Consider the following 25019-nt stretch of genomic DNA (forward strand, 5'->3'; position numbering starts at 1 on the left):
GTGCGTCCGTCTGCCGCCACTTCGAGCCTGCCAAGTTTAGCCTATGCTAGGTGTCATAGCGCCTGGTAGGTAGGCAACATCCTGTCTGCAGGGCATTCGTGTATTGCGGGGTGGCCTACCCCGAGTCTCGCAGGCGCTAAGCTTGCGTAATTTTCCAAATGATCTGAGAAACACGAATGTACTTTTAGGACGATCCCTAAAGCGGCCGATAAGAACCCACCCCAATAGGTTACACTGATATCTAATTGTTCAACCGGCAAAACGCTGCGTCTTAGAGAACTATGTACCGGGTGATTCAGAGTGGACACCCGACTGTTTCAGGTAGGTCAGATACATGCGCAAATGGCATAATAACATAAGAACTTAGTGCAACTTTCAATGCTTACAAGTATTTGCGTCCATGAAACCAACAATATATGCAACACACGCAATATAGGGTCTTTTATTTTATTTTGAAAATTAGAAAGTGACCAGCACCAGAAGTGTTGTCAGTTCTTGGCCGTTGCACCCTTGGTTGAACGCTTTGGGACGTCGGGTGCAGGTGGTGACAGGGGAAAAGGTTGCCTCCTAGGGCGACGAACCCCCCGCAGCATAAAGGCGCCGCCAGTTGCCCGTGTCTGTCGCGCAACCAACGTCAGAACCGTCATCGTGTGACGCAGGGGGAGCTCGGGAGGGCGACAGGGCCTCACAACGCACGTGTCTGGTGGGGCGGCGGCCTCGGCGGCGGCAGAGCACGTCGCCGACGGGCGCGTGCGACACAGACGGCATTCATCGGGGGGTCCCCGCCGCGCCAACAGCAGGAGGCCGAGGGGGCGGGCAGGGTCACCTGCGGCCGGCGGGGTTGTTCCGGTCCGGGGCACCTCGATAACCATCGGCGGCGAGCAGGGGACGGCGGCAGCCTCCCCTGGGCACGACACGACCGGAAGGGGCGGGCGGGGGCGGGGGAGGGGAGGGATTCAATAACAACAAACAATGGCGACCGCCCCGGGGCCCGGGGGTGGGACGGTGGGACTCACCTGTGAGCGGGCAGGGGCCAGCCGCCTGCCTCCCGCGGCTCCGCCGGCTCCGGGCCCGGGGGGCGCGGCTCCGGGTGCGGCTCCGGGTCCGGGCGCGGCTCCGGGCGGCCTGTTCAGCACGGGCCCGGACGCCACCGCTGCGCCAGCTGCGCCCTTCGCGTCGACGACAAGGCGGGGCGGGGGCTCGGGCGAGCAGCACTACGACGGCGATGTCCGCCACTCTTGTCACTCACTCGCTCGCGCTCGCTCGCTCACTCCTCCGCTTGCTCGCTCACTCACTCGCGGGCGCGCCGCGCGCGGACACAGGGGGGTGCAGCTCAGCCCAGCCCAGCCCAGCCGCCCTGCTGCCAAGGGCCCCTGCGGCGGAGCCAACGGTGCGGCCGTCCCCCTCGCCGACCATGCTGCTACTACTGTTGCGCGCTTGCGCCGAGCCTGCGCCGCGTAGCGCCGCGCACCGCGCCAAGCCCCACCGCGGCGCTACGCCCCTCCCCCTCCCCACCCGCGCCCCCGGGTGGCCTCCCCTTCCCCCGCTCATACTAGTGAGTACTACGAGGCGGGGCAGGACACGGCGGGCCTGGCGGCGGGGCCCGGCAGGCGGGGCCTCACCACTGACAACGGGCACCACTGGAGTGGTTGGTATTTTGCCGATAACCCTACCGGTTAGAAACCGGCAGTTTGCCGATAATTTGGCATTTGACCTACAATGGTTTTCTCATTAAAACCCACCTTGAAAGGCCATCCATGCTTCACTCCCGGCCCGCGTGAACGGAGTCGCGCTGTTTCTGGAGCAAGAGGGGAGCCGTCGGCAGCAGTCTCGGCAGCTGGGGCGAATAGACGTCCGCCGTCACATCACCCGTTTGACAGTTGATTCAAACTTTTTGCACTCCCATTTCGCCCTTTTCCCGGCCAGTCCCCGCGTTAACTTTGTGGACTGTCCTCGCCCGGGCCCCCCGCTCCTCGTGTGTCTATACTTTTAACGAGACAAGCGTGGGAAGTTTTAGCAACCCAAAAATGTGGGGCATCCTCCCCCGTCCCCATTTACCCCCTCTCTTCCCTCCGTGCCGTCTGCTTTCCCCTCGCCTGAAAACCGACTTTCATGAAGTGGGGGACGGGATTTGCACTCTGCAAACTTTTAAACTACTTGCGTTTGCACTCGCGATGACCCCCTCCAACACAAACACGACTGCGCGAGTGTGGGGCCCTCTACTCCTCCCCGCCACGCCGCGCCACGCCGGGCGCCGCCACGCGTCCGGCCCTATATATCCTTATATATATGCGGTGGCGCGGGGCAGCGGTTCCCCTCCGACGACCGCGACGCAAATCGACAAAATTTGACGCCATTCCTGACGTCACGCACCCGCTGCGGCCCCGGCGCCGCCCGCCGCGGCATCGTGACGTCAAACCGTTCGATTCCACTCGATTCGGTTCGATTCCGATGGCAGGCGAAGGGCCGGGTGTTGTTCCTATGCCGCAGGTGCGCAGCGTGCGGGGACGCCTCCGAGGGCACCATGACGTACACCAGACCAGGTGGCGGCGGCCGATCCACATCGGGCACTACTTGACGTCCGTCCGCGCGCACGGGGTGAACGCGAGGGCGGCACGGCGTTGTCGTCCTCCCCCATGGGGTGGACGTGGGGACGGCACGTTGTTGTCGTCCTCCCCGATGGGGTGGACACGGGAGCGCCACGCCGTAGTTAACCTCCCCGACGGAGAGGACGCGGGGGCGGCACGTTGTTGTCGTCCTCCCTCCCGCACGCGACTACGCGGCCAAGACGCCGCCGTGCGTCTATATAGGCAACATAGGCGCACGCTCACGTTGCACGTACAGCGCGACGACCTCACAGAATACGTCGCATTTGGAGAGGTAGATGAGCAGCAAGGCGGAGCAGGAACGACATTATTGGCGCCCGGGTGACAAAGGACGTTCATGTTACCCATTGCCGACGCGCGGTTTTCCTCTGGCGGCAGGGCGGGGACGTGAGGGTGCGCAAGAGGGTCTTACGACCCGCGCCACTCACGTGCAGGAGGGGGGGCAGGAGGGAGGGGATGCTGTCCTCAAGGTGCCGCGCCACGCCATGCCGCCGGAGGTAACGGGGAGGTCGTATTTTATGGAAGTGCGCTGGCTTGTCAGTCGCACCCTCCCCTCTCTCGCTCTCTCTCTCCCTCCCTCTCGCGTGACGTCCGGGGCAGAATGGGGCGCGAATGGGTCAGAGGGGTATAGTGTGGCGGCGGCCCCAGCCCGGAGCACACGGGCCGCCGGCCCCGCGCCCGCTCCACAGGTGGAGTATTCCGGTGGGCCGAAGGAACGAAAATAACCAAAGCGACCAAAAAGGAGCCGGCAGCTCGGCCAAAGCCAAAGGACTGGGGGCACGGGCGGGGCGGGCACGACACGTGCAGAACCCACGGCCCGAAGCGGGCCTCGCCTACATTCGATCCTGCCCCGTCCAATCGAGCTCCACATAAGACAAAGAGCGGGTAGCGCCAGCAGACCCTATGCCCCTCGTCCTCCTGGATGGCAACGAGGAAATTGCTGCATTGCGTGTCGGTGGGGTACTACGCCCTTGCTTCGCTCGAGCGCAGTTGTCCGATGAGGTCCGAAGGATCCGAAGGATCCAAAGGGACCGAAGCGACGCTGACGCTGCGCCCTTGCGTATCGTAGCGGGTGTATCGGGGTGAACGCTGCAGTGTTGCGGGTTTGCCTACCCCTACTGTCTCCACCAGAGAGGCGCCATGGCGCTGGCGGCCCAAGAGGGTATGCAATCCCACAACTTTGCAGCGCCCATTCTGTTACACCCGGTACAGACTTTCCTTCATGCACCAGTCCAACCGAGTCGAGCCCCAGGCCGAAGTGCGACCGTGGCGTATCGACGCGGCTGCAGGGTCTCGGCTGCTTGGGGTAGAGCGGCCGCAGCGACTTGCAGCGAGCAAAACCCCCATCTCCCGTTCGCTTTCAGAATTCCCCTCGCGGGTACCTGCCAGGCCAAAGCAACCTCTGAAGCATCGTCGCCATATCCTGTCGCAGCCGCACCGCGCACTGGCGCCGAGATGTTGACAGCGTCTTCCGTCTTCCCTCGGAGCCGCGGGGAAGACCATCCCTACCCCTCTGAAGGACTCGGTGACTGGTTTGTTTGCTCTGATCACAGAAGTGTGCACCCGTCAGCAACAACTTACAGGCGGCCGGCGGCACAGGAAACTTGAACCCACAGGGTCGTTTAAAGGAGATGCAAATATCAATAATTTAAGTACAACAGTATTTATTTCACTTACGCTATTCTTTTTCCACATAACAGTCACAATACTTTCTCCCCTTTCATTTATTATTAGAATTTTCATTCAGCTCATCTAGGAAATAGGTGCACTTCTTCTTTAATACCTTGAGAGCCTCTATGAAGAGAACATCAGGGGGAAGTGCACCCACTGATTCAATAGTAACTAAAATGAAAATATTTCATGAAATTAATTAGATACAAACTTCCAGAAATGCACAAGAGAAAATAGCAGTACTTACAGATGTAGTGGTCTTTCACTCTAGCCATTTTCACAGAATCTTTCAGATCATCATAGCGGAAAACATTTCGACTGCAGGAATCATATCGAGCATCTTTCACTTTGGCCTTTTTCCTTCCTAATAATAATACAGAGACAAAAGCTTATACAGAAATCATAGTTTGGTTTAGTATGTATAAGAGGAACTGGTTTTACTGACCATGTCCATTATCTTCCACATCAATTACACCTGGAGAAAAACATTTTTGCAAACGCTCTGCCATTTCTCCCTCTACATCTTTGGTCAAAGTTATTTCTGGTAGGAGACGATACGAAGCAGTAGCTGAACAAAACCAACACACATATTGATAGTTCAAAATTTCTTTGCAATAGGTAGTTAATAATTATCCACTGCAAAAACTCATAAAATTTCCAACTGCTCACCAACTGGGGAAAATTTAGCATGGTCTTTGCCCAAACCTTTGACAGCAAGCAATCTTAGGTCCATCTCATGACCTGGCCTCATTTTATTGATCAGAATGTCTTCAAAAACAGGACCAACCTGATCTGGTTTAAAAATGTCAGCTTGACCGCCAATAGGCATCCATTTTAAATGTTTAGAATAAACTGCAAGGTGAAAAGAACGGTCAAGAAACGATTTATCATGAAAAATTAACAGGTTTTCATTTGAAAAATTCTGAACAATACCGTTGTGATTCCTGTAAAGATCATCGGGGTGGGTGGCATCTTTGTGAGAACTGCTATTCCATTTACATTTTATTTTCAATTCAAACTCAAGGGTATCTTGTTCAGTTGGATCTGCTGTTGGATCAGCTTTATATTCAAACATTCGCGGATCAGCTCGCAATGGGATTAAACCTAATCTGTGAGCTAAAACTTCATCCTGAATCAATGAAGTATTATTGAAAATTTTTACCTTCTCAATTGCCATACTAGGAACCTAGAAATCAGGAAACAAAACAAATGTGACTTGGAACAATTCTGGAGAAAAAAATAAGATAATTACCAATGACAATGAAAACAACTAAATTTATACAAGCAATTTCAGATGATTTTGACACCTTACCTCTGACAGTAAGACACGTCTGAAGGCATTCGCTATAGCAGCATGAACTCCTATTAAGTCAAATTCCATCTCTGTCTTGTTGTAACGAACAATTTCTATTGAGAATTTCTGAAAAGATTACGAGACTTGTTTATAATTGCGAAACGAAAGCACATCACAGTTGAAAACAGAGGAGTTCACAAAAGCCCAAACCTTTTCGAACTTGCTGTGGCTCCATGGTTCCTCACAGTTAAAACCACCAGGATAATCAGTCGCATTTACCTAACATTTCAAAACAGAAACAAAATGTAAGATATGACAAGAAGATTGTTGTTAAAAACATAGGCATGATTTAGGTTCTGTTAAGTCTTTTGAATATAGAAAGAGGGAAATGTACACAAAGTAGGGAAGCAAAACATAACATTGACTCACATTAGCAACGCCGTATTCGTTGAGAATGAACCTCGACTTAGACTCTTCTAAATTATCCATTTTCCCGTTCAAATTCGGCGACGAGTTATGTTTTCAAGCTACACGTGTGTTGTGGTTGTGTTAGCGGTGAATAACCAATTTTCCATATTCTGAGGAGTCTTGTGGGGCAGGGGCATGGGGCCGTACTGCAGGAAAGCCGTATGACGTCACTAAGGAGGTTGGAGGGAAGGGAAGGGGAAGAGGGGGTAGGGGTAGTACGAGACGAGGGGGTATGAGGGTAAACAAACAGCCAAACCAACGACAGCGGTGGGTGCGGTGTGCGGTGAAAGTGAAAGTTTCCTGCTCACTTCACAGCTGTCCTGTCCAGCCTCAACTGCTGTGAGCTGCCCATTCGACTCTCGTTTGAGAAAGTTGGGTGCAAGGAGTTGTGTTGCCATCTTTGGATTTCGTGCATCTCTTGAAGTGATCTGTGTTCTTCATCGTACTTAAACCTGCTCCAACATGGTTCTCTTCCTTATCTTGGAGTTCTTAAAGAAGATAGTGGCCGAGATCAGGTACCAGATCGTGTACTACGCCCTCGGCTCAACAGCACAGCTTGAAGATTTCATTTACGCCAAAGACAACAGGGTTGGTGAGTAAAGTTGCATCATCTCCTCCTATGTAAAGTTCATCCCTCTTACTCATGGCCTATCCGCCTGTTTTGAAAAGTTTTATAACGTCCCATCTATGGCCTATACTACAACTTTTGAAATATTGAAGATGATGCTTTATTTTTAGATATCATTGACAAGACGGGCCAAATTGCTGTTGTTACTGGTGGATCTCGAGGAATAGGTTTGCACGTAGTTCGGATGCTACTGCAGTGCAACATGCATGTGATTATAGGTATTTATTGTTTTCAATGATAATTAATCTATCTATCTATCTATGATTACGCTGATTACGCCTTTTGGTTTTCTTATAGGATGCCGCAACACAGAGGCAGGTGAAACTGCTATTGCAAGCTTGCGAGCTGCAGGTATCACTAAAGGTACTGCAGAATGCTTCAAACTTGACACTGGATCATTGACCTCTGTACGAACATTCGCCAGGAAGGTTGTGTCTGCGCATCCAAAAATCAACATCCTCGTGAACAATGGTATGTCAGCTTATATCCTCTTTCTCACTTGCTTAATCTATTAAGTCTTTCTCATAAATAACCATTCAGATTTACCCATCTTTTAAATACTCAGTCAATTTAAAATCTCCTCTTTTCAGCTGGCATTATGTTTGTGCCATTTTCTCTGACAGAAGATGGAATTGAATCACAACAAGCTGTGAATTATATTGGTCACTTTGTCCTGACTCAAGAGTTGTTGCCATCTCTTGAGACTGCAGGGCGTCAAAGTTCTAATGGAACAAAGTCTCGTATTGTAAATGTTTCTTCTTGTGCATATGCAGCAGGAACCATTAATTACTCAGATTTCAATAACAAGTATGTTAAACTGGTCTTCTTAAAAACTGGAGTCATTGTTTTTATCTTTCATTGAAATTATTTCTTGTAATACCTGTGGCCATCTTATTTTTCAGAAGTGGCTACATTGCCAGTGCTGCATACGCCCAATCCAAATTGGCTCAGCTTATATCATCAGTACACATGTCACGCTTGTTCACTGAAAATAATATTCCTGTAAATGTATATGCAGTTCATCCTGGTATAGTGAACACAGAACTCTTTGATGGAACAGCTTTCAAAAAATTTTTGCCCTGGGTTCCAAAGCTGCTGTTTAAGGTATAACCCACATCAAGCTCATTACTTGTCAGTTCTTTATAAATTTCACCATTGCTTTGCCTTGTTTCAGTCTCCTGAGAATGGTGCTATGCCTATAGTACATGCAGCAATTTCACCCGCTATTGAGAACCGATCAGGGATCTACATAAGCAACTGCCGAGAAACACCAATCAAGAAATATATCTTGAACCCATCAGAAGGTTACAAGTTACACAAATTTACATTTGATCTCATTAAAAGCATAAGCCCCAAGAAAATATCTTCTTAAACATTTATTGTGAATACTCATCTTCTTTTTTGTATATTTTATTTAGATGACATTTTAATTTTAACTTGCCTTCCATTTTTTGAGCAGGCCTGATACGACTTGTTTATCTCACTTGTTAAGACTGGAATTATGAAAAGACTTAAGCACCCCTGATATATAATTTCTAAGCAATCTATTTTTTTAAATTATTTTTTTTAAAAATAACACATGTATATATGTACAATGCATTGATGAAAGCACGCATGCTAGATGTATTTCTTGAATAAAAGATACCTTCTGTAGTTGGTTTAAGATCTTTTTTTTTAATGTAGTACTGTCTTGATTTCCATTTCAATGTGGCCACCATTATGAACAATGAGAAAATAAACCAATTCTTAAAATCACACAAACAAAAACATTTTCCAGGTAAAAATCAAATGACGCCAAGCCTTAAACCAAATACAGTACATAGAAATTTACATTCAGCTACATGACAGGTTAAATGAGAAATGATTATTATAAAACTGGTAGGCACAATTGCTTATGAGGGAGTACAGACTACTTTGAAAAAGAGGGTGGGGTTGGGCTACATCACAGGAAATAACTGATCTACAATCATCGCACCTCGTGGATTTCAACAAGAACACATAGCCACACACACACAATAAATATTAATGATCACAATGGAAACTTGAACAAATTTTCCCTGCATGTTCTGCTTAAGTTCAACACAAATTTCTCCTTATATCTAGATCAGTATCAAAAGAACAGAGAATACACAGAGCTCAAATCCCACAATACTAGCTCTCCAGTGTTTCAGTCATTTTCAAAATGAAATTGGTCTTATGGAGAAGGTTTATTCAATCAATTTCTTTGCCTTAAAGAATCGTCTAAGGTACAAAACTTGCCAAGTTGCCAGACCTAATAAGCAGCACATACTGAATACGCTAAAGTAAAGGACACGACTGTTTGTTGATTCTGTAGATAGAAAATGGAGAAGAAAAATTAGCAATAATACAAAAAAAATTCAATCATGAGGAAAATCCAAGAACTAATAGCTACCATTCGTATCTCTCATTTCTTCCTCACGTTTACGCATGAGAGAGAAATCCTGAACAATGGACTCTGACATATCTTCTAATCTCTTCAGTTCCACTTCCATGGGCTTCAGCTTTGCAGCCTCCCCAAGCTGGAATAATAGACAAACAGTTAGAATTGTTTTATTATAAAATGTGCAATGCACACTACACACATTCAAACAACCTGTAAACTTCAGTATTGATTTCTATGGATAGTTAAAAGTAGGTAAATGCTATGAAAAAAAGTAAAATGTGTTCTAAACTCTACGCAAATTAAGCAACATCCATTTAAATGAAAGGAGAGGAATACTTTGGGATCTTGGGATCAGAGGAAGACAATTCAATCTGTTGGTCTGAGACTAGACAGAAATATTTAGGGGTCAAGAATAAATATCTCTGAGGATTAATATTGAACAGTCATCTAGGTGCAGGTGAGAATTCCTTAAATGTTAATATTAATATATTGTCAGTAGGAAAAGGCTCAGTTATCAGAAATGTTAGAATTCAGGACTGATGATTCTCCTACTGCAATATTGTGGGGAAATCATTAAAACCACTCTACAAACAATGTTATGTTAAGCTGATGCTCTGCGATACACCAAGTGCTTCACTAGTCCACAGCACAAAAGACATGAGTTATTTACTTTACCAGCTTCATCGGCACCGATCAGAAATCACCACACCATCAGAAAGAGAAGTATGTTAGATTATAGAAATGGGGGGAAAAATAGAAAGACAACTTTCTGAAGGTTTGAAATTGAATTCACCGAAAGAAAAATAGATGTTCATAAACATTTAAAAAAGAGAATGATTGGTCACTGGACAACAATTGTGCCGTCAGTTATCCCCCCCCCCTCCCCCCAACTTAAATTTATCATAACTTAGTGGGCTTACACTGCAAATACCTCAACAATGACGGAAATGTTAAAAAAATACTTACAGCTTCATAACTCTTTGCCTCGATTCCATGCTTTGTGACAAGGGATACTTCCTGGCGGATACCATGCTGATCTATAGATTCAACAAACACAACACAATTTCGTCATTTTCTATTTCCTTTGGGCTGAAGTATAGAAGTCTTAGAGGAAGTAAAAACGGTGAACTTTCAATAAGAACCATCATCAAAATAATCATCATATTTTCCTCTCTGACATTGAAAGAACGGCAAACAGGATAAATGGAGTGAAATATTAAATGGTCTGTGAACATTAATATTACTTACGGGGAGGGACATAAGATGCAAAACAAACTTCGAAGATATCATATGTTTCAGTAACAAATGTAAACCTGGCTTTGGATATGTCTTCCTTCTGATATAAAATGTGGCCCTTTGAGTCCCGTACCTAAATAAATAATGAGGCAAGAAAAAGGAAAAGATATATTAATTTTATAAACAAGTAATAACGGAATATAAATCTCACAGATTATTTTTTTGTAAACATACAATGCAATTCACTTTCTGGCCGGGAGCTGGAGATACTTCATAATCCCCGGTTACGAGCACATTTTGCTGTAACTCCTCCTTCAAACATTTTTGTGTGTTCGGTTCGAGAAACCACATAATTCCCTCTGCCTTCCATGGCAATCCAATAAATAGCAATGCGAACACGTACGACAAATTGTTCATTTTGATAGACGTTTCTAAACCTTCAACCGTCAGAGTTTATGTCAATGTGGCAGCCATACTCTAAAATGTCCGATCGTCTGCTGTTCACCACGTCGGGCACTGCCTTTGATAGCAGACGACATCCACTTACCACTTACCCGCGATAGGACTCAAAAAACAGATATCATGGCGGAGATGGAACCCGTAAACCGTAGAAATTTAGAGGAAATTGAAGCTGAAAGATTTAGGGATGAGGATCGTCGTACTGCATCGAGTATTGAACAAGTTAGTATTTTTTCTCGTCGAACTAATGCATTGGATTCGTGTTTGCGATCTAAGAGCTCCCCTACGATAGCCTTACATGGGTATTTTAAGGTTATGGGGCTTCTTCCCATTCATAATCAGATGTTGTTTTTGTGGTGTTGTTATCCCGAATCAAGAAAATCATCCCCCTAATACCTTTTCCCAATTGTCAGTCATTTGTGTCATTCAGTTTGCGTCAAAGAGATGTGATTCTTTGTCTTAGGAAGAAGTTGAGAAGACAGTTTTAAGTCGATTTGAATTGTTTGACAAGAGAGCTGAAGTTGATATTGATTGCCCACTCCTATTACGACAAAAGCATGCAGCCTTCATTAAAGGGAGTCTCCTTCACCTCCACGAATCTTACCAGGTACTTTGAACCACTACAATTAATTTCCTTTTCTCTTTTAAGTATCATCACTATGTCATCATCATCAATAAAAAATTTGTTTTTGCTAAATTTCTTTTCTAGTGCCTGGATAGCAGCAGACCATGGTTGGTGTATTGGTCGCTTCATTCTCTAGCTCTCTTAGAAGAACACATAGAACCGGAAGAATGTTCTAAAATTGTGGGATTTCTTGCCAAGTAAGGAAATTATAATAGTCAGTATAACTAAACCTTCATCTATTAACATTTGCTATGCTCCGAAATTTTTTGATCTGCCACTTTTGAATTCTGTCAAAGCTATTCAAGGTGATACTTATCTATTAATAAGTTTTGCATGATTTGACCGTGACCTGATTTCTTGTTAGGTGTCAGTCTCCTAATGGAGGCTTTGGAGGTGGTCCTGGTCAACTTCCTCATCTAGCTTGTACATATGCAGCAGTAAATGCTCTTTGTACCATTGGGACAAATGAGGCTTTTGGTGTCATAAACAGGTACGTACAGTACTTATATTGACAAATCTAATTTTTTAGTACTATTCTTATTACACTTAGTAACATCTGTTTACTTTTACATCATTTGTTGCATAGAGAAAAACTTCTCGAATTCCTATGGTCACTTAGACAGCCTGACGGGTCATTTTTTATGCATGAAAACGGTGAAGTAGATGTTAGGGGTGCATATTGTGCCCTCTCCGTTTCCAAACTTACCAATATATTTACCCCAGAGTTGTTTGAAGGAAGTGCAGAATGGATTGTTGGGTAAGTATTTATTGTGTTGCTGCAGTAAGCTATGAGGTGATGAACCAAAAACACTGACTTTTTCCATTCCTATCAGGTGTCAATCCTATGAGGGAGGGTTTTCGGCTTGTCCAGGAATGGAGGCCCATGGTGGTTACTCATTTTGTGGCCTTGCTGCCCTTTTCATGCTTGGAAAGGAACACTTGTGTGACATGAAAGCATTTATGGTGAAAAAATTATTGTCAATCACATCTCATCTCATGTTAATTTTATTCTAATCTAAGGACTAATTTTCCTTTTTTACTTCTTTTGTCTTTCAGCGATGGATTACAAACCGACAAATGAGATTGGAAGGTGGCTTTCAGGGTAGAACTAACAAGCTTGTTGATGCTTGTTATTCATTTTGGCAAGGAGGAGCATTTTTATTTCTTCACAATATTTTATTTAAAGAAAGTAAGCTACTTGATGATTATTTACAGGGGTACTACAAATTGTTCTGAGGGAAAGTAATTGTACTTTTGTAATTGTTTCAGATAAAAGTATTGTTAATTCAGATAGGTGGTTATTCAATCAGGAAGCTCTTCAAGAATACATTCTTATGTGCTGTCAACAATCTTCTGGAGGACTTATTGATAAACCTGGAAAGTGAGTTTCTCATCTTGCTGAATCTTTCTTTTTGAAAGAAAATAGTTTTCCACTTAAACTTTTGGTGTACTTTTCTTTTCTTTTTTATTCAGACCTAGAGATCTATATCACACATGTTACGCATTGAGTGGCCTATCCATTGCTCAACACACTTCTTTGGTTAAAAAATATGTTGTTGGATCAAAAATCAATCTTCTTGTAAGTATATGATGTGCATAGATGTTCCTCTTCAAATGAAATTTTACCAGCAGAGATTTCCTATAGAATTAATCTTGTTTCAGGCACCAATTCATCCTATGTTCAACATAACATTTGATTCAGCTGTGAAAACGATGAAATATTTTGAAAATTTACCTGTACCTCAGATTGGCATCCCCTGATTTAAAGAAAAAATTGTTGGTGAATATGATTCTTCCAGGGTATTTGTTTGTGCCATAACAGCTATAGGCAAATCAATTTTGGCAGCAGCACCCATCCAATCTTGTGATATTTTACTCTTACCACTCAATGATAAAAAGACTGTGCATCAAAATTGTACTCAGAGCAAGGTTCGAGTATGTGCTTAATTGTAGTGCTACATTGAAGATTTGAAGGGTTTGAGAAGCCAGTAATTTTTCTGAGCACATTGACGTATTCTTTTTATCCATAATGCACTCAGTATAATCTTCATCAATCGTCATACAGATGTTAATTATAGAGTTGAAGATGTTTTCCCTCATTTGGGGTTTTATGTCCTTAGACAATACTGTTTGGAGAATTCAGGAGACTGCCAGTTGGTTGACATAGAGGCCTGTATTATGTGTCTTCTTGTTATAGTCTTTATGAATTTGATAGACATATGAAACAATTTAAAAAAATGTAGAAGTTTGTTGAATGTGTGCAGTGCTTAGACTTGCCATTGTATTGTATTTTGTGAGTAGCTTCTTGTATTTCAACTTCTATATTTTTTATTTTATAACTTGTACCACTTTCTTTTTATGAAATGTTTAGTTTAATGCTGTTAATGACAACAAAATGTCGCCTACCAAACATTAATTTTTACTCTGAGTGTTTGTTTGCTTCTTGTATTGTGTGTATTGTTTTCTAATATCTCCCTTTTTCCCTTTCTTGTTTTTGTTTTGAATCAGAGTCTTGTCCCCTGGTATTTTGTATTATTATCATTATTCGATTTGAAAGGACCGCATGTTAGTCATTTCACTCATTACTGCCTGCGTCGCTGTACTTTAATTTATGTACAAGAACTGAACAATAAGACCATCCTGCATCTACTTATTGCATCGGCTCATTTGTGATGGACCCTAAAAGAGGACCCTAGTCATCGCTTTCACACGTCTACACCAATGTGGAGGTGGAGAGGCGGCCCTCCGTGCCCCGCGCTGCCACACCTTCCTTCCAGACCTCAAGCAATTGGGTGTGCCCGTGCATTAATTGCCTGTCAATTGAGTCGGCTGGCGATCCTCGCGATGCCTGTGTGCACTCGGCCCCCCGGTGCCCCCCCGGTGCCGACCAATATACCACATGGCCGCCGATGGCTGCTAAAGAGAGACAGAGCGAGCGAGGGAGACAGAAGAGGAGGTGTCGTGGCGTGTAGTGATAATGCCGGCGGCTCGCTTCGCGGAGCCTCGCGGGGGAGGGGATAGGAGAGTACTTGCACACAGCTGGCTGACAGCTGAGGGTCTGTTTCCCTCTCCTCCTCCTCTCCCCAGTCTGACTTGAGTGCGCGCCTCGGCAACAGACCACCCGACCTTCCTCCACCCGTTCAAGGTAAAGGACGCCGCAGCCGTACAAGCCGCTGCACCTGACTCCTCTGAACCCCGCCGTCGCGCCGGGCGCCGGGCCGGGCGCCCCGGAGAAGTGCCGCACGCGACGGTTCTGCGACGCGCGTGCGTGTTTTGTTTGAAGATGCTGTCGTGTCGTTTCTCTGGTCGTGGCGAAAAGTTTTCTCTCCCGCAACGGCGGCCCCGCCCGTTGGGCCTCCCTTCAGGGGGTGCAGGTCAGTCAGGGCAGGCTGGGCCGACAAGTGCTGGACCCGCGAGAGCGCTGCCGGCGCTGCGCAGTGTGGTGCGCACCGGGGGGGCGCCGCGTCGCGGCCGCGACACGCTGGCCGCTGGCGCATCCGCGCCGCGCCGCGCCGCGCCGCACTCACATGGGGCCGGCCACACGGCGACTCGTGGCGGCGGCCAGTCGCGCCGCCTGCCTCTGCCTATACCAGCCAGCAGCGCCCGTGTTATTTGTAGGATATTGCCGGCTGTGAGGGAGGAGGTGACATACGGGATTCGTTTCGAAGGTTTTTGACGGTTCCTGCGGCGAAAGTTACTTAAAAGCGCTGGGCTGGGGGTTGCCCCCCCCCCCTTCTCTCTTCGCCCGTGTACGCCGCGGGGTCGTATCACCAGGATCGCGCCGTGTCGCCGGTTTGGCTTGAGTCCCGCGCGGCCCGCACCGCACGGCTTCTGCGACCGACAATGTTGCCGAAGACAAATGTTGCAATAATTAGCACCCGAGCGCCTGCCCGGCCGGCCCGGCCGCGCCCGCAGGGCCCGCAGACGGCACCCAAGGGGGCCTAGCGAGCTGCAACTCAGGGATCGCCCATAAAGTATGTCACATTTTCTCCGATTCATTTATCGGCAAATTATCGAGGGCTCGGCGCCTGCGAGGCTCGGGGTAGGCCACCGCGCACTACACACGCGCATTGTTGGCGAGATGTTGCCTACCCATCAGGCGCTATGGGGCTGGCCGAGCCAAGGGTGGACTTGACAGATTCGTAACGGCGAATGGCGGACACTCTTTCTGGTTAATCCCTCCCTGGGCTGGGCAACTCTGCCGGTGGGTGGTGGGTAGCGGGCCGTCTGACAGGCAGAGGCCGCGAGGACCGATACAGGAGAGGAGACACGTGCTGGTTGTCAGCACTGTGAGTTCTGTCAGTCAGTACTGGGTGCCGCCGGGTTCCACCCAATGTTGGTCAGTCGTCCACATTCCACATAACGTTTGTCACGTTGCAGATGCCCACCGCCACAGAGACCGCCGCCAAGCCTGCTCCCGCCAAGTCGGCTCCCAAAAAGCCGGCGTCCGACGCCGAGAAAAAGCCCGCAGCCGAAAAGAAACCTGCGACTGACAAGAAACCCGCAACTGAAAAGAAACCTGCAACTGACAAGAAACCCGCAACTGACAAGAAGCCCGCGGCCGACAAGAAGCCTGCCGCTGAAAATAAGCCCGCCGGCGCCACCGAGAAAAAGCCTGCAGCTGACAAGAAGCCTGCCGCTGACAAGAAGCCTGCTGCTCCCGCCGCGGAGAAGAAGGCTGCCGCGCCAGCCAAGAAGGTCGTCGTGGAGGTGGACGAAGAGCCCGCTGCACCCGTTTACGTGCCCAAGCTGCCCGTCACCCTCCCCGTGCTCAACACGCTCGAGTGGGCGAGCTGCGCCAAGGTGCTGGAGAACCTCATCAACTTCACACCGTCCCTGGGCTCCGCCCTCGCACAGCTGCGGCCCTACAAGAGCGCCCAGCAGCTCGTGGACCAGATGAACCAGGCCCTGGACGGCCTGCCTCCGACCTGTAAGTCAACGCTCTGCGCAAAAGGCGACTCGTTACAACGTGATAAACTTATTTTGTCGCGTTTGCCTGAGGTCATCGCCCGATGTCTGAGGAGTACTTTTAAAATTCACGGTCACGGGACGACCGGGCGACCCTCTCCGATGACTCAAGTACCGATACTTACGGTCTAATAAATGTTTCCTTTCCACAGACATCGAGAGCTTCCTGAAGCGCTTCAGCGACCTCCCGCTGATCCCCAAGTCCAAGCTCACCAAGGAGCACAAGTGCTGCGTGGGGCTGGACAAGCTCACCGAGGAGCAGAAGTCCGAGCTGCAGCCCCTCTGCAACGAGTGAGTATATCAACTGTCCCGCCGCCCGCCGGTCGCACCCAAGAGAGTTCGCGAAGATGGGTCCGTTTTTCATCCTTTCTTTTTCTCTCTCTCGCTCTGCCGCAGGTACCGCGAGAAGTTCGGCTTCCCCTTCGTGGTGTGCGCGCGCGAGGCGAAGGTGGCCGAGCTGCCCATCAAGCTGCGGAGCCACCTGCTCAACACCAAGGACCAGGAGCTGGAGAGCGGCCGCAAGGAGGTCAAGAAGATCGCCAGGCTGCGACTCCTCGAAGTGGTGGCAGCTTGAATAAATACTCCCGTCCATCGCACTGTGTTTAGCTAAACATCCAAAGCGAGGGAATGACACAGAAGCATGACTGATACGATTAACTCACTGACAAAATGCTGGCAAATTTTTATACTTAGTATTTTTTGATTAGGACAAGTAATAACTTATTTTCAATTCTTATTTATTGTAATGTTTAGGATACTGACAAGAAGTACAAACTTAGTGAGTGATGAAACTACCGTAGTCTGTGATACTCGGTGATAATTTTCGTGAAGCAGGTCTACGAGAAAAATCTTTCTGCTTATGCGGGAGAGGAACCGATAAAGGTCCTGGGGGCGTTTTCCCAGTGAGACTTTTTTCATTCCCGAAAGACAGTCTCGTGGTGTCAGACGGCCAAAAATGTTCCTTGTCAAATGAATAAAAAAGAAAACTACAAACAAATTGTCTTATTTATAGCGTATTTCGGCAAACATTGGCCGAAAAAGAGCGGGTAGAATATAAAGATTCCTGATTGGTCGAGCTTCTACCCCCTCTACCGGTGTGCCGTAGTGGCGAGAATCTCTCGACCAATCGGAAACGTTTATGTTCTACCCCCTCTTCTTCTTCCTCCGTTAGCCGAAATACACTATTGCCGATAGCTCACGCCCTATACTCTCCTCCAGTGTGTCCCCGTTTCTGATTCACTCAACTGCTCTCACGGGAAAAAAATTATTCAAGCCATTTAAAAGGGCGGTTGCTCTCGCCCTGTACATCTCGCCCAATTCGGGCGATAACCCCGCGGCGAGCCCGATAAGAAGTCGGTACAGCTGATAGCCCCTTCCCTCATTTCGGCCCCTACGCGGCGAACAGGGGGCGGGGCAGGGGCGAGGCAGGGGCGGGGTAGGACGGGGGCACAACTGTGCTTTGTTGTTTAATTGACGGCCACGAGGACGTCACGTGGGCTGCTCTTGCCCCCCAAATAAATTGGGAGTTCAGTTCCTCGAGTGGAATGCACGCGGGACAGTCAAACTTCGGAGAAATCTGTTGGGCCGCCGACCTTTTGGTGGTCGCCGCGGAGTACCGGTCTGTGGGGCGCATCCTCCTGCCCCTGGTCCCACCGTGCTGTCCCACTCTCACTGGGCACCCGCACGCGACAACACTTTAGCTCTCCAAACACCTGATAAATGCAGGTGTTTTTGTTACCAAAGACTAAACTACCATAACTAGGTGTCTTTACCCCTCCCGGCGCGTCGTTGGTCAGCCGGTCGGTATGGCGTGCGTACCGAGTCGCGTGGACGACATGCCCCTGTTCACGCATTCGCTCATTGTCAAGTCCGTCCCTCGTGACGTGGCCGTCCCCTCTCCCCCTCTCCTGTTTATTCCCCAGCCGCCCCGCGCCACGCCACGCCACGCGGTCTGATGACGGCGATTGCCGCCGAAAGGGAAAACAACAACGTAGTGTCAGTTGTTTGGAGTCAGACAGCCGGGCCGGCCGCGTCCCCGTCCCCGTGAGTGCTACCCGGGTGCTTCTGCCGTTTGTAGGCCGCCCCGTCACAGCGACGCTCTTCGGCCGCAGTATATCAACCGACGCCAAGGTAAGTTTGTCCGTCAGTCTTGCACAAAAAAATAAATAAAAATGGGTCTCTTCCTCGACGCCTGCGCTTTACCAAGTCGCCCCGTGCACACGAAACCCTCGCGAATGGGTCATTGACATGATTTTAACATCAACATGACGCAGTTTTTGCATACTTTTTGACTATTTCGCGACCAATTCAGTCATGTTAACGCTAATATGGCGTGCTTCTGACTTTTTCGTGTGCATTAGGACGTTAATATTTATGTCCCGTGCTTTCTGCTGACTGCCCGTATCACGGCCGTGCTCGTTCGAAATCCGTAGGTGGGAGGGCCTGATGTTCATGTTTGGCGGTGGTTGTTTTTTCCCATCCCTTAGATGCTGATGGGGCCGATTTCGATGACGGCCGTCAACCTATTGGAGCCGGCCGAGTTCACGCGCGTGTTCGGGAATGTGGTGGAGCTGGCGCCGTCCATCGGGTCGGTGCTCGCGCGGCGGCGCCCCCTGAAGGACGTCCAGCACCTCCTCACCGAGCTCAACACTATCATCGACGGCCTCAGCGACAGCGGTGAGTGCGGCGCGCGGCGCACTGAGTCGGAGGAGCCAAGTCTTGTCGTTACAGTCTTCTTGCATAGGAATTTTAAAATCCGAAAATTTTTAGCGGAAAATTTGGAAACTCTTTCTAGAAAAATAGTGGAAAGTGTTAAAATATTTCCAGAAAAATTTGAAATTGAAACTTCTGAGGGAAAATTGTGAGATTCTAAGGAAATATTGAAAAACGTTGCCGAAAATGCTTTTCCGGAAAATTCAAATCCCTACTTTTACACCACCGGCAGACAAGGTGGACATCCTGAGGCGGCACCCGGACCTGGCCGGCGTCCTGGCGGAGAAGGGGCTGCTGACGACCGAGTCCACGGCGGAGCAGAAGAGCGCCGGGCTGGACCAGCTGACCGAGCAGCAGAAGTATGACCTGCAGCGGATGAACAAGTCGTGAGTACCATATAGCATGTCATATAACGGTGCGTTATCGCCTTGGGGGGCCCTGCGCGTATCGTCCAACCGGCCGCTATCTCAGCAGCCGGGACTCACTGGAGGTGCCGCGCCGCACCTTGTCACTCCCTGTCCACAAACAATATATGCCGCTTTTAGATAGCGGGGATTTTCTTTGCTTTTATTTTCCGCGTTTCTTTCAGATTGGTGAGTGTAATGAAAACTCTAGTGTAAAAAAAACTCTAGTGCAAACCGGGTTGGAAAAATCTTTTTGAATAAGAAAAATTGTTGTTCCCAACTTCTTTCGTTTTTACGGAGTTTATAAACTCAGATAGTCTGCATTGAACTTGCCGGGTCGGATGTCACTGTCGCGAGCGGTTTTGTGGAAAAAAGTGTCTTTTGGTATCAGATTGTATACCGTCTCGACGCGGCGCGGTGACACCACTCTGACGTCATCCCTGACGCGTGGCGATCACTACCCCTAGAGAGTCCTGGCGTTTCTCTCCCTTTTGCACTCTAACCACCCGCACCCGCTGCTCGCTTTCCGTTGCAGATACCGCGACAAGTTCGGCTTCCCGTTCGTCATCTGCGCGCGGGAGAACAAGGCCGTCGCCATCCTGGAGGGGCTGACCACCCGCATGATCAACACCCGCGAGCGCGAGCTGGACATCGGCATCGGCGAGGTCAAGAAGATCGCCAGGCTGAGGGTGTGCGACCTGGTCATGGCTTGAGGGCGACCGCGCAGGACCGCGACGAGGACAAAAGGACTGAATCCATCACTATCGGCTGCGCCGGGCAGGACCCTCACCGTCATACTCCCGCCAGCCTCAAGAGACTGCCCACGGGGTCGCTGGAGAATGGGACACCCTGTCACTTACGTATACGCAAGTATGTAGATTAAATTGCTGGCAACACCTTTCTCCCTCTTCAGCCCCTCAGACTGTTTACATTAAAAATGACTTAAAAGTATGGGAAAAAAAATATGTTTAAAGTAGGAAAATTTTCTATTTACGCGGCTGTTCTACCGTTACATATTGTTATATTTATTGTTGTAAGCACTGTTATATCTATTAATAAAATATCTTCTTACAACTTGGCGGCTTTTCGACTGTACATAGTGGTGACGTGCGCCCACCCACCGCGCCCTTGGGAACTTGAGAACTTGTCTCTCTTTATCAGCATTGCTCAAAATACTATTTGCCTGAACGGACACCCAGAATAGGAACTACCGCCCCTCCCCCCGCCCCCTCCCACTCCACACCCACACTCGCCCCTTTCGGTTTATCGTAGTTGTCCCTGTTTGCCCCGCCGCTAATACGGGCAAACGACGCAGCAGCGGGAGGGGGTCGATCATTTACGGATGAATTAATCGACGTATACTTTCGATTCATTTCTCCGACCCGACCGCGGGCCGTTGGCATATGGCGTGTGAGCTGCTGCGGTCCGGCGCGGGGTCGCTGATAGCGGCCCTCTATATACGGCGCGACGATTTAATTTGTCACCTCAGTCCACACCGCTGCATCCATCTTTGATGACTCCGCTGCTTCACTGGGGTCGCGTGCACCGCGGGGGCCGGCGGCGGGCAGCCCCTCGTAGACTGTACCGAGCAGCAGCGCAGCGGCGCCCCAAGGTCTTGTCGCAGGATGTTCGGTTCCCAGAAGAGCTCCGCCTTCGATTCATGTCCTAACCCCCGTACTCTTTGCCTTGCGCGGGCGACGGCGTCTTTCTTCGATTCGGGGGGTATAATGATTGGGCCCGACCCAACTCGGACTGCCACAAAAGCGGAATGACCGGTGTCCGTATCGGATCGATCCTCCTGGTGGACGTGTTTTTAATTCATCGTCTAATGATGCGCTCGCGGGGACGCGGCCAGCGGCCAGCCGCCGAGGGTCACCTGTATGCGCTCCGGCCCGGTTTTCCTCAAGGGGAGATGGAAAAGAGGGGGGCGGTGACTTTTTTATTATTATCACGTGCAAAAGAAGTGACGGAAGAATAATTGCGATGGGGCTTTGCTTTCGGCCCTTCCGTGCGGCGCGTGCGCGTGCGGCCGACCGCTTCCAGTTCGAGCGACACGTCATGATCCCGGTGCCCGATAAAGAGCGGTCCTACCCTCCGTCCACCACCCTAACCCCGCACCCCCTCCCCCCTCGGGTGTCCCGCTCCACCACAGAGATCTGCATTTTTTGAGTGAGTGATTGTTTTATTTTTTATTCCAACTTCATTTGTTGCACTGTCTGCGGGCAAACGTTTGTACACAAATCCGAACCGAATGCACGGCCCGCGGACCGCTCCATCGCGTGTACTGGACACCATGGCGTTGGGGTGGCCGCCGGACGGGGTGCAGGGGTTGTAGTGGGAGGGGGTTGGGGGTCCCATGCCCACGCTCCGGGCCAGCGGCTGTCACCAGAGCCGCGCGCGCCACAGACTGCCCAGCGGCCTGCCCGAGCGCCGTCCGCCCCCCTCGGTCACCATGCCGTCCGCGCCCTCACCGCCCTCAGCCCGCGGCTCCGCGGCCCGGCCCGGCACCGCGGCCACCTGACCGCAGAGGGGTTGAGGAGGACGCACTCCTCTTAGCGGCGGCAGCTGAATATCTCAAGAGGACACCGCGACCCCTGCGCCAAAATGGGGTAGGTACAGTGGTGGTACAGCGCGACGACGGGCTAGGCGGGGGCGCACCACTGGCCGCGCCGCAGTCGGACGAGGACGATGACAGGGGCATGAGACTCCCCACATCGACATCCCCTGGGTGTCGTCAGCCGGCCAGGACGAACGCAAAGGCTTTTCGCGGCCGCTGACTCGTGCCCCTCGTGCCGCGCCCGCACCCCTAAGCACCCGCGCGGCGAGGGCGGGGACATGCGGGCGGCCTTGGCGCGGTGCGTCATTAGTTTGTTAAATAGGTTTACGCTTTTAGTTTTTGAGTCGGGGGCCCCGATGACAGCTGGCCTTTATTGACCGACCGTTGCATGCGCCCGTAAGGCTCGGGATCCGTGGGAAAGGGGGCTGGGCCAGTTGACAAATTGATACGGTTGGATTGTTCTTGGGTGAAAAATGAGATACATAGGCACACCAACGGCCAAAGATTTGGTCCGAAATGATTTTTTGGGCGCAGCGCGGCGTGCAGCTGCAGCGACCCGAGCGCCGTCTCGGCCATCACCATCGAGACCGGGCCGCCGGACGGCGCGGAGGCGCGGGAGCTGGCCGAGGGGCTCATGGACGACGACGGCGTCTTCCACGGCCCGGACGGCTTCGACGCGGACTGCTCGCTCGCCGAGTACCTGCTGCGGTACCTGCGGTCGAACGCGGCCGCACAGAAGATCGCGCAGGTGGACGCGGAGACCGGGGACGTCTGGTCGTTCCGCACACTCCTGACGGAGACGGTGCAGATCGCGACCGCGCTGGAAGAGGATGGCTTCGGAGTGGGCGACACGGTGGCCATGTTCTCCAAGAACTACATGGAGCTGTACAGCGCCGTGCTGGGCTGCCTCATGGCGGGCATCACCGTGGCCACCATGGTGCCCTCGCACGGCCCCGCCGAGCTCCGGCACCAGTTGCTGCTCTGTAGCCCCAAGGCCATCTTCGTGGAGGCCGAGCTACTGTCCAAGACCGACGAGGCCCTGGAGGACTTCCCCGGCGAGGTGAAGATCTTCACCTTGCAGCCCGTGGCGGACGCTGACCATACGACGAGCTACCACACTTTGTCCGAGAGGGGCTTCTCCGCGGATCCGGATACGTACACGCCGGCTGAGATCCCGGACAGGTCGGTGGTCGGTCCCCGCTCGTTTAGATGTCGTGTTGGTCGGCCCTTTGCCTTGGCCCTCGCGTTCTGATGTACTGTTTGCCTCTCCAGATCCAACCACGTGGCCTTCATCCTGTACTCGTCCGGGACGACGGGGCTGCCCAAAGGGGTGCAGATTCCGAACCAGGGCCTAACCACCATGACAATGAACATGAAGATCGTGCCGAACATACCCAACCTGCCGGACTCGACCTCCCTGGTGCTGGCGCCCATCTCGTGGATCTCGGGCGTGCTGCTGCTGCTCAAGTGTACCGAGACGGGCTCGCGCCGGGTCAGCATCCCGAAGCCCACGCCGCGCACAGTCATCTCCGCCCTGCAGAAGTACAAGGTGGACTTGTGGCCCTCGGCGCCGCCCGTCCTCATCTCGCTGGTGCGGCACCCCGCCGTGCGCATGCTCAACTTCTCCAACCTCCAGAGCATCATGTGCGGCGGGGGCCCGCTGAGCGCGGAGCTGCAGCGGGAGGTGTCCAAGAAGCTCAAGTGCACCGTGGTGCAGGGCTACGGGTCGACCGAGGCTGGCATCGTCCTCACGACCACCTTGGAGGAAAACAGAGACGGTTCGATCGGAAAGCCTGGGCCCTCGGTGTCCGTCCGGCTGGTGGACCTGGACACCAACGAGGTCATACGGGAGGTCGGGCGGGTGGGCGAGCTCCGCATACGCAGCCCCTGCACCATGATCAGCTACATCGGCAACCCCGAGGCCACAGCCGAGTGCTACGACGACGAGGGCTGGTTCAAGAGTGGGGACCTCTTGTCTTTCGACGCCGACGGCTACTTCTTCTACGTGGATCGCCTCAAGGAGATGATCAAGTACAAGTCGCACCAGGTGGCGCCCACCGAGCTGGAGACGGTCCTCTTGAACCACCCGGGCGTCAAGGACGTGTGCGTGATGGGGGTGCCGAACGTGCTGGACGGCGAGCACCCCATGGCCTTCGTCGTCAGGTCCAAGAATAATGTGACTGAGCAGGAGCTGCAGAACTTCATTGCGGGTAAGTTTCTGAATGTAAAAATTTAGTAAGGAAATATCTGTCGGTGCAGTTCACTGGCTCTTGGTCTAGAAAGAGAAAGCTATAGTTGGGTGGTGTGGTACGGTGGTTGTGCTGTAAGTCAGAGATAAATTTAGAAGCTCTTTGAGAAACATAGATCTCTTCGTGTAGGCGCCTGTAGGTATGCAATCTTCTGTCAAGCGTACAGGAGCGTTGTGCCGGTGGCCTACCCTACGGCCGGCAGGGGCCTCAGATGTGGTTCCAGAGTATCTTCTCTTTCCGGTTTATGTTTTCACAACGCGTGCATGTGAAAGGTGAATGGCATGATTGGCTGTGGTTTGGGTTGGGTGTAATGTAATGGAGTAAGCCAGAAAGACGCTAAGGCGCCCGTAGGTAGGCAATTTCCAACAAGAAGCACAGTGGAGTTTTGCGGGTGGCCTACCCTACCGGTCGCAAGGGGGCCAACCGACGGATTGGCAGTTTTCTCTATACGCTTTACATTTTCTAAACACGTTTCCGTGCCGGTGTTGTAGAGAGGCTGTCGGACCCCAAGCACCTGCGAGGAGGGGTCGTCTTCCTGGACGTCATCCCCAGGACGGTGACGGGGAAGACTCAGCGCGCACAACTCAAGATAATCCTCGCGAACCACCGGACGGAGGAGTGAACACAATAATTTGTAAACAGTCTGGCGGGTATTAAAACAGAATAAAAACACGAGACTTGGGTGCTCATTCCCCTCAGACCTCAGACCCCCCTCACAAGACCCGTCAAACGCCCCAT

The 25019-nt window shown here is 50.6% G+C and overlaps 8 protein-coding genes across 9 annotated transcripts in view; 5 read left to right on the plus strand and 3 right to left on the minus strand.

Annotated features, from left to right (window-relative positions):
• The window catches only part of LOC127749238 (ras guanyl-releasing protein 3-like), a 29820-nt gene extending 28401 nt beyond the window's left edge, over nucleotides 1-1419 (minus strand). Inside the window, exon 1 of the mRNA XM_052266592.1 lies at nucleotides 1017-1419. The gene's annotated coding sequence lies outside the window, so the exon portion shown is untranslated. The remainder of the gene's footprint in view (nucleotides 1-1016) is intronic.
• Nucleotides 1420-4253: 2834 nt separating this feature from the next.
• Nucleotides 4254-6165, minus strand: LOC113203254 (DNA-directed RNA polymerases I and III subunit RPAC1). Its single transcript, XM_026417837.2, has 8 exons — nucleotides 6001-6165; nucleotides 5782-5850; nucleotides 5590-5697; nucleotides 5211-5463; nucleotides 4947-5129; nucleotides 4723-4845; nucleotides 4525-4641; nucleotides 4254-4448 (listed from the first exon to the last, which is right to left on the minus strand). The coding sequence occupies exons 1-8, from the start codon at nucleotides 6058-6060 to the stop codon at nucleotides 4327-4329; spliced, it is 1035 nt and encodes a 344-aa protein (XP_026273622.1). The 5' UTR covers nucleotides 6061-6165; the 3' UTR covers nucleotides 4254-4326.
• Nucleotides 6166-6268: 103 nt separating this feature from the next.
• On the plus strand, nucleotides 6269-8320 carry LOC113203255 (uncharacterized). The gene is made up of 6 exons (XM_026417838.2): nucleotides 6269-6631; nucleotides 6778-6885; nucleotides 6965-7138; nucleotides 7258-7474; nucleotides 7570-7771; nucleotides 7842-8320. Exons 1-6 carry the CDS (start codon nucleotides 6502-6504, stop codon nucleotides 8037-8039), a joined length of 1029 nt encoding a protein of 342 aa, XP_026273623.1. The 5' UTR covers nucleotides 6269-6501; the 3' UTR covers nucleotides 8040-8320.
• A 308-nt stretch (nucleotides 8321-8628) lies between these two features.
• LOC113203258 (transmembrane emp24 domain-containing protein bai) lies at nucleotides 8629-10814 on the minus strand. The gene is made up of 5 exons (XM_026417841.2): nucleotides 10542-10814; nucleotides 10320-10440; nucleotides 10038-10108; nucleotides 9081-9207; nucleotides 8629-8996 (listed from the first exon to the last, which is right to left on the minus strand). The coding sequence occupies exons 1-5, from the start codon at nucleotides 10722-10724 to the stop codon at nucleotides 8875-8877; spliced, it is 624 nt and encodes a 207-aa protein (XP_026273626.1). The 5' UTR covers nucleotides 10725-10814; the 3' UTR covers nucleotides 8629-8874.
• A 6-nt stretch (nucleotides 10815-10820) lies between these two features.
• LOC113203253 (protein farnesyltransferase subunit beta) lies at nucleotides 10821-14040 on the plus strand. The gene is made up of 10 exons (XM_026417836.2): nucleotides 10821-10988; nucleotides 11230-11373; nucleotides 11476-11588; nucleotides 11756-11881; nucleotides 11978-12148; nucleotides 12225-12354; nucleotides 12448-12580; nucleotides 12661-12772; nucleotides 12865-12970; nucleotides 13054-14040. The coding sequence occupies exons 1-10, from the start codon at nucleotides 10890-10892 to the stop codon at nucleotides 13150-13152; spliced, it is 1233 nt and encodes a 410-aa protein (XP_026273621.1). The 5' UTR covers nucleotides 10821-10889; the 3' UTR covers nucleotides 13153-14040.
• Nucleotides 14041-14376: 336 nt separating this feature from the next.
• LOC113203257 (2-oxo-4-hydroxy-4-carboxy-5-ureidoimidazoline decarboxylase) lies at nucleotides 14377-17356 on the plus strand. The gene is made up of 4 exons (XM_026417839.2): nucleotides 14377-14536; nucleotides 15772-16321; nucleotides 16512-16650; nucleotides 16756-17356. The coding sequence occupies exons 2-4, from the start codon at nucleotides 15772-15774 to the stop codon at nucleotides 16931-16933; spliced, it is 867 nt and encodes a 288-aa protein (XP_026273624.2). The 5' UTR covers nucleotides 14377-14536; the 3' UTR covers nucleotides 16934-17356.
• Nucleotides 17357-18323: 967 nt separating this feature from the next.
• LOC113203292 (2-oxo-4-hydroxy-4-carboxy-5-ureidoimidazoline decarboxylase) lies at nucleotides 18324-20549 on the plus strand. The gene is made up of 4 exons (XM_026417882.2): nucleotides 18324-18489; nucleotides 18846-19035; nucleotides 19304-19457; nucleotides 20011-20549. The coding sequence occupies exons 2-4, from the start codon at nucleotides 18846-18848 to the stop codon at nucleotides 20186-20188; spliced, it is 522 nt and encodes a 173-aa protein (XP_026273667.1). The 5' UTR covers nucleotides 18324-18489; the 3' UTR covers nucleotides 20189-20549.
• Nucleotides 20550-21839: 1290 nt separating this feature from the next.
• Nucleotides 21840-24956, plus strand: LOC113203270 (luciferin 4-monooxygenase-like). 2 transcript variants are annotated; one of them, XM_026417856.2, is made up of 4 exons: nucleotides 21840-22084; nucleotides 22567-23214; nucleotides 23305-24242; nucleotides 24773-24956. In XM_026417856.2, the coding sequence occupies exons 1-4, from the start codon at nucleotides 22080-22082 to the stop codon at nucleotides 24901-24903; spliced, it is 1722 nt and encodes a 573-aa protein (XP_026273641.1). In that variant the 5' UTR covers nucleotides 21840-22079; the 3' UTR covers nucleotides 24904-24956. The 2 variants fall into 2 exon arrangements, with proteins under 2 accessions (XP_026273641.1, XP_052122669.1); XM_052266709.1 differs by lacking the exon at nucleotides 21840-22084 and adding an exon at nucleotides 22152-22330.
• Nucleotides 24957-25019: the final 63 nt, after the last annotated feature.

This window comes from Frankliniella occidentalis, unplaced genomic scaffold (genome assembly GCF_000697945.3).
Source record: "Frankliniella occidentalis isolate FOCC.00 unplaced genomic scaffold, Focc_3.1 Scaffold41, whole genome shotgun sequence".
Classification (NCBI taxonomy): Eukaryota; Metazoa; Arthropoda; class Insecta; order Thysanoptera; family Thripidae; genus Frankliniella; species Frankliniella occidentalis.

Excerpts from the sequence above, each read along its gene's own strand:
- LOC113203258 (XM_026417841.2), bottom strand. The coding sequence starts at position 10,724 with ATGAACAATTTGTCGTACGTGTTCGCATTGCTATTTATTGGATTGCCA. Across the intron at positions 10,441-10,541 it reads GCCAGAAAGTGAATTGCATT|GTACGGGACTCAAAGGGCCA; the intron begins GTATGTTTACAA and ends TTATTTATTTAG. Across the intron at positions 9,208-10,037 it reads AGGCAAAGAGTTATGAAGCT|CTTGGGGAGGCTGCAAAGCT; the intron begins GTAAGTATTTTT and ends CTATTATTCCAG.
- LOC113203257 (XM_026417839.2), top strand. The coding sequence starts at position 15,772 with ATGCCCACCGCCACAGAGACCGCCGCCAAGCCTGCTCCCGCCAAGTCG. Across the intron at positions 16,322-16,511 it reads GGACGGCCTGCCTCCGACCT|ACATCGAGAGCTTCCTGAAG; the intron begins GTAAGTCAACGC and ends TCCTTTCCACAG. Across the intron at positions 16,651-16,755 it reads CTGCAGCCCCTCTGCAACGA|GTACCGCGAGAAGTTCGGCT; the intron begins GTGAGTATATCA and ends GCTCTGCCGCAG.
- LOC113203253 (XM_026417836.2), top strand. The coding sequence starts at position 10,890 with ATGGCGGAGATGGAACCCGTAAACCGTAGAAATTTAGAGGAAATTGAA. Across the intron at positions 12,149-12,224 it reads AGTGCAGAATGGATTGTTGG|GTGTCAATCCTATGAGGGAG; the intron begins GTAAGTATTTAT and ends CATTCCTATCAG. Across the intron at positions 12,581-12,660 it reads CAATATTTTATTTAAAGAAA|ATAAAAGTATTGTTAATTCA; the intron begins GTAAGCTACTTG and ends TAATTGTTTCAG.
- LOC113203254 (XM_026417837.2), bottom strand. The coding sequence starts at position 6,060 with ATGGATAATTTAGAAGAGTCTAAGTCGAGGTTCATTCTCAACGAATAC. Across the intron at positions 5,698-5,781 it reads GCCACAGCAAGTTCGAAAAG|AAATTCTCAATAGAAATTGT; the intron begins GTTTGGGCTTTT and ends TAATCTTTTCAG. Across the intron at positions 5,130-5,210 it reads TCTTTACAGGAATCACAACG|TTTATTCTAAACATTTAAAA; the intron begins GTATTGTTCAGA and ends TTCACCTTGCAG.
- LOC113203270 (XM_052266709.1), top strand. The coding sequence starts at position 22,311 with ATGCGGGCGGCCTTGGCGCG. Across the intron at positions 22,331-22,566 it reads ATGCGGGCGGCCTTGGCGCG|CGCGGCGTGCAGCTGCAGCG; the intron begins GTGCGTCATTAG and ends TTTTGGGCGCAG. Across the intron at positions 23,215-23,304 it reads CCGGCTGAGATCCCGGACAG|ATCCAACCACGTGGCCTTCA; the intron begins GTCGGTGGTCGG and ends TTGCCTCTCCAG.
- LOC113203255 (XM_026417838.2), top strand. The coding sequence starts at position 6,502 with ATGGTTCTCTTCCTTATCTTGGAGTTCTTAAAGAAGATAGTGGCCGAG. Across the intron at positions 6,886-6,964 it reads CAACATGCATGTGATTATAG|GATGCCGCAACACAGAGGCA; the intron begins GTATTTATTGTT and ends GTTTTCTTATAG. Across the intron at positions 7,475-7,569 it reads TACTCAGATTTCAATAACAA|AAGTGGCTACATTGCCAGTG; the intron begins GTATGTTAAACT and ends CTTATTTTTCAG.
- LOC113203292 (XM_026417882.2), top strand. The coding sequence starts at position 18,846 with ATGCTGATGGGGCCGATTTCGATGACGGCCGTCAACCTATTGGAGCCG. Across the intron at positions 19,036-19,303 it reads CGACGGCCTCAGCGACAGCG|ACAAGGTGGACATCCTGAGG; the intron begins GTGAGTGCGGCG and ends CACCACCGGCAG. Across the intron at positions 19,458-20,010 it reads CTGCAGCGGATGAACAAGTC|ATACCGCGACAAGTTCGGCT; the intron begins GTGAGTACCATA and ends TTTCCGTTGCAG.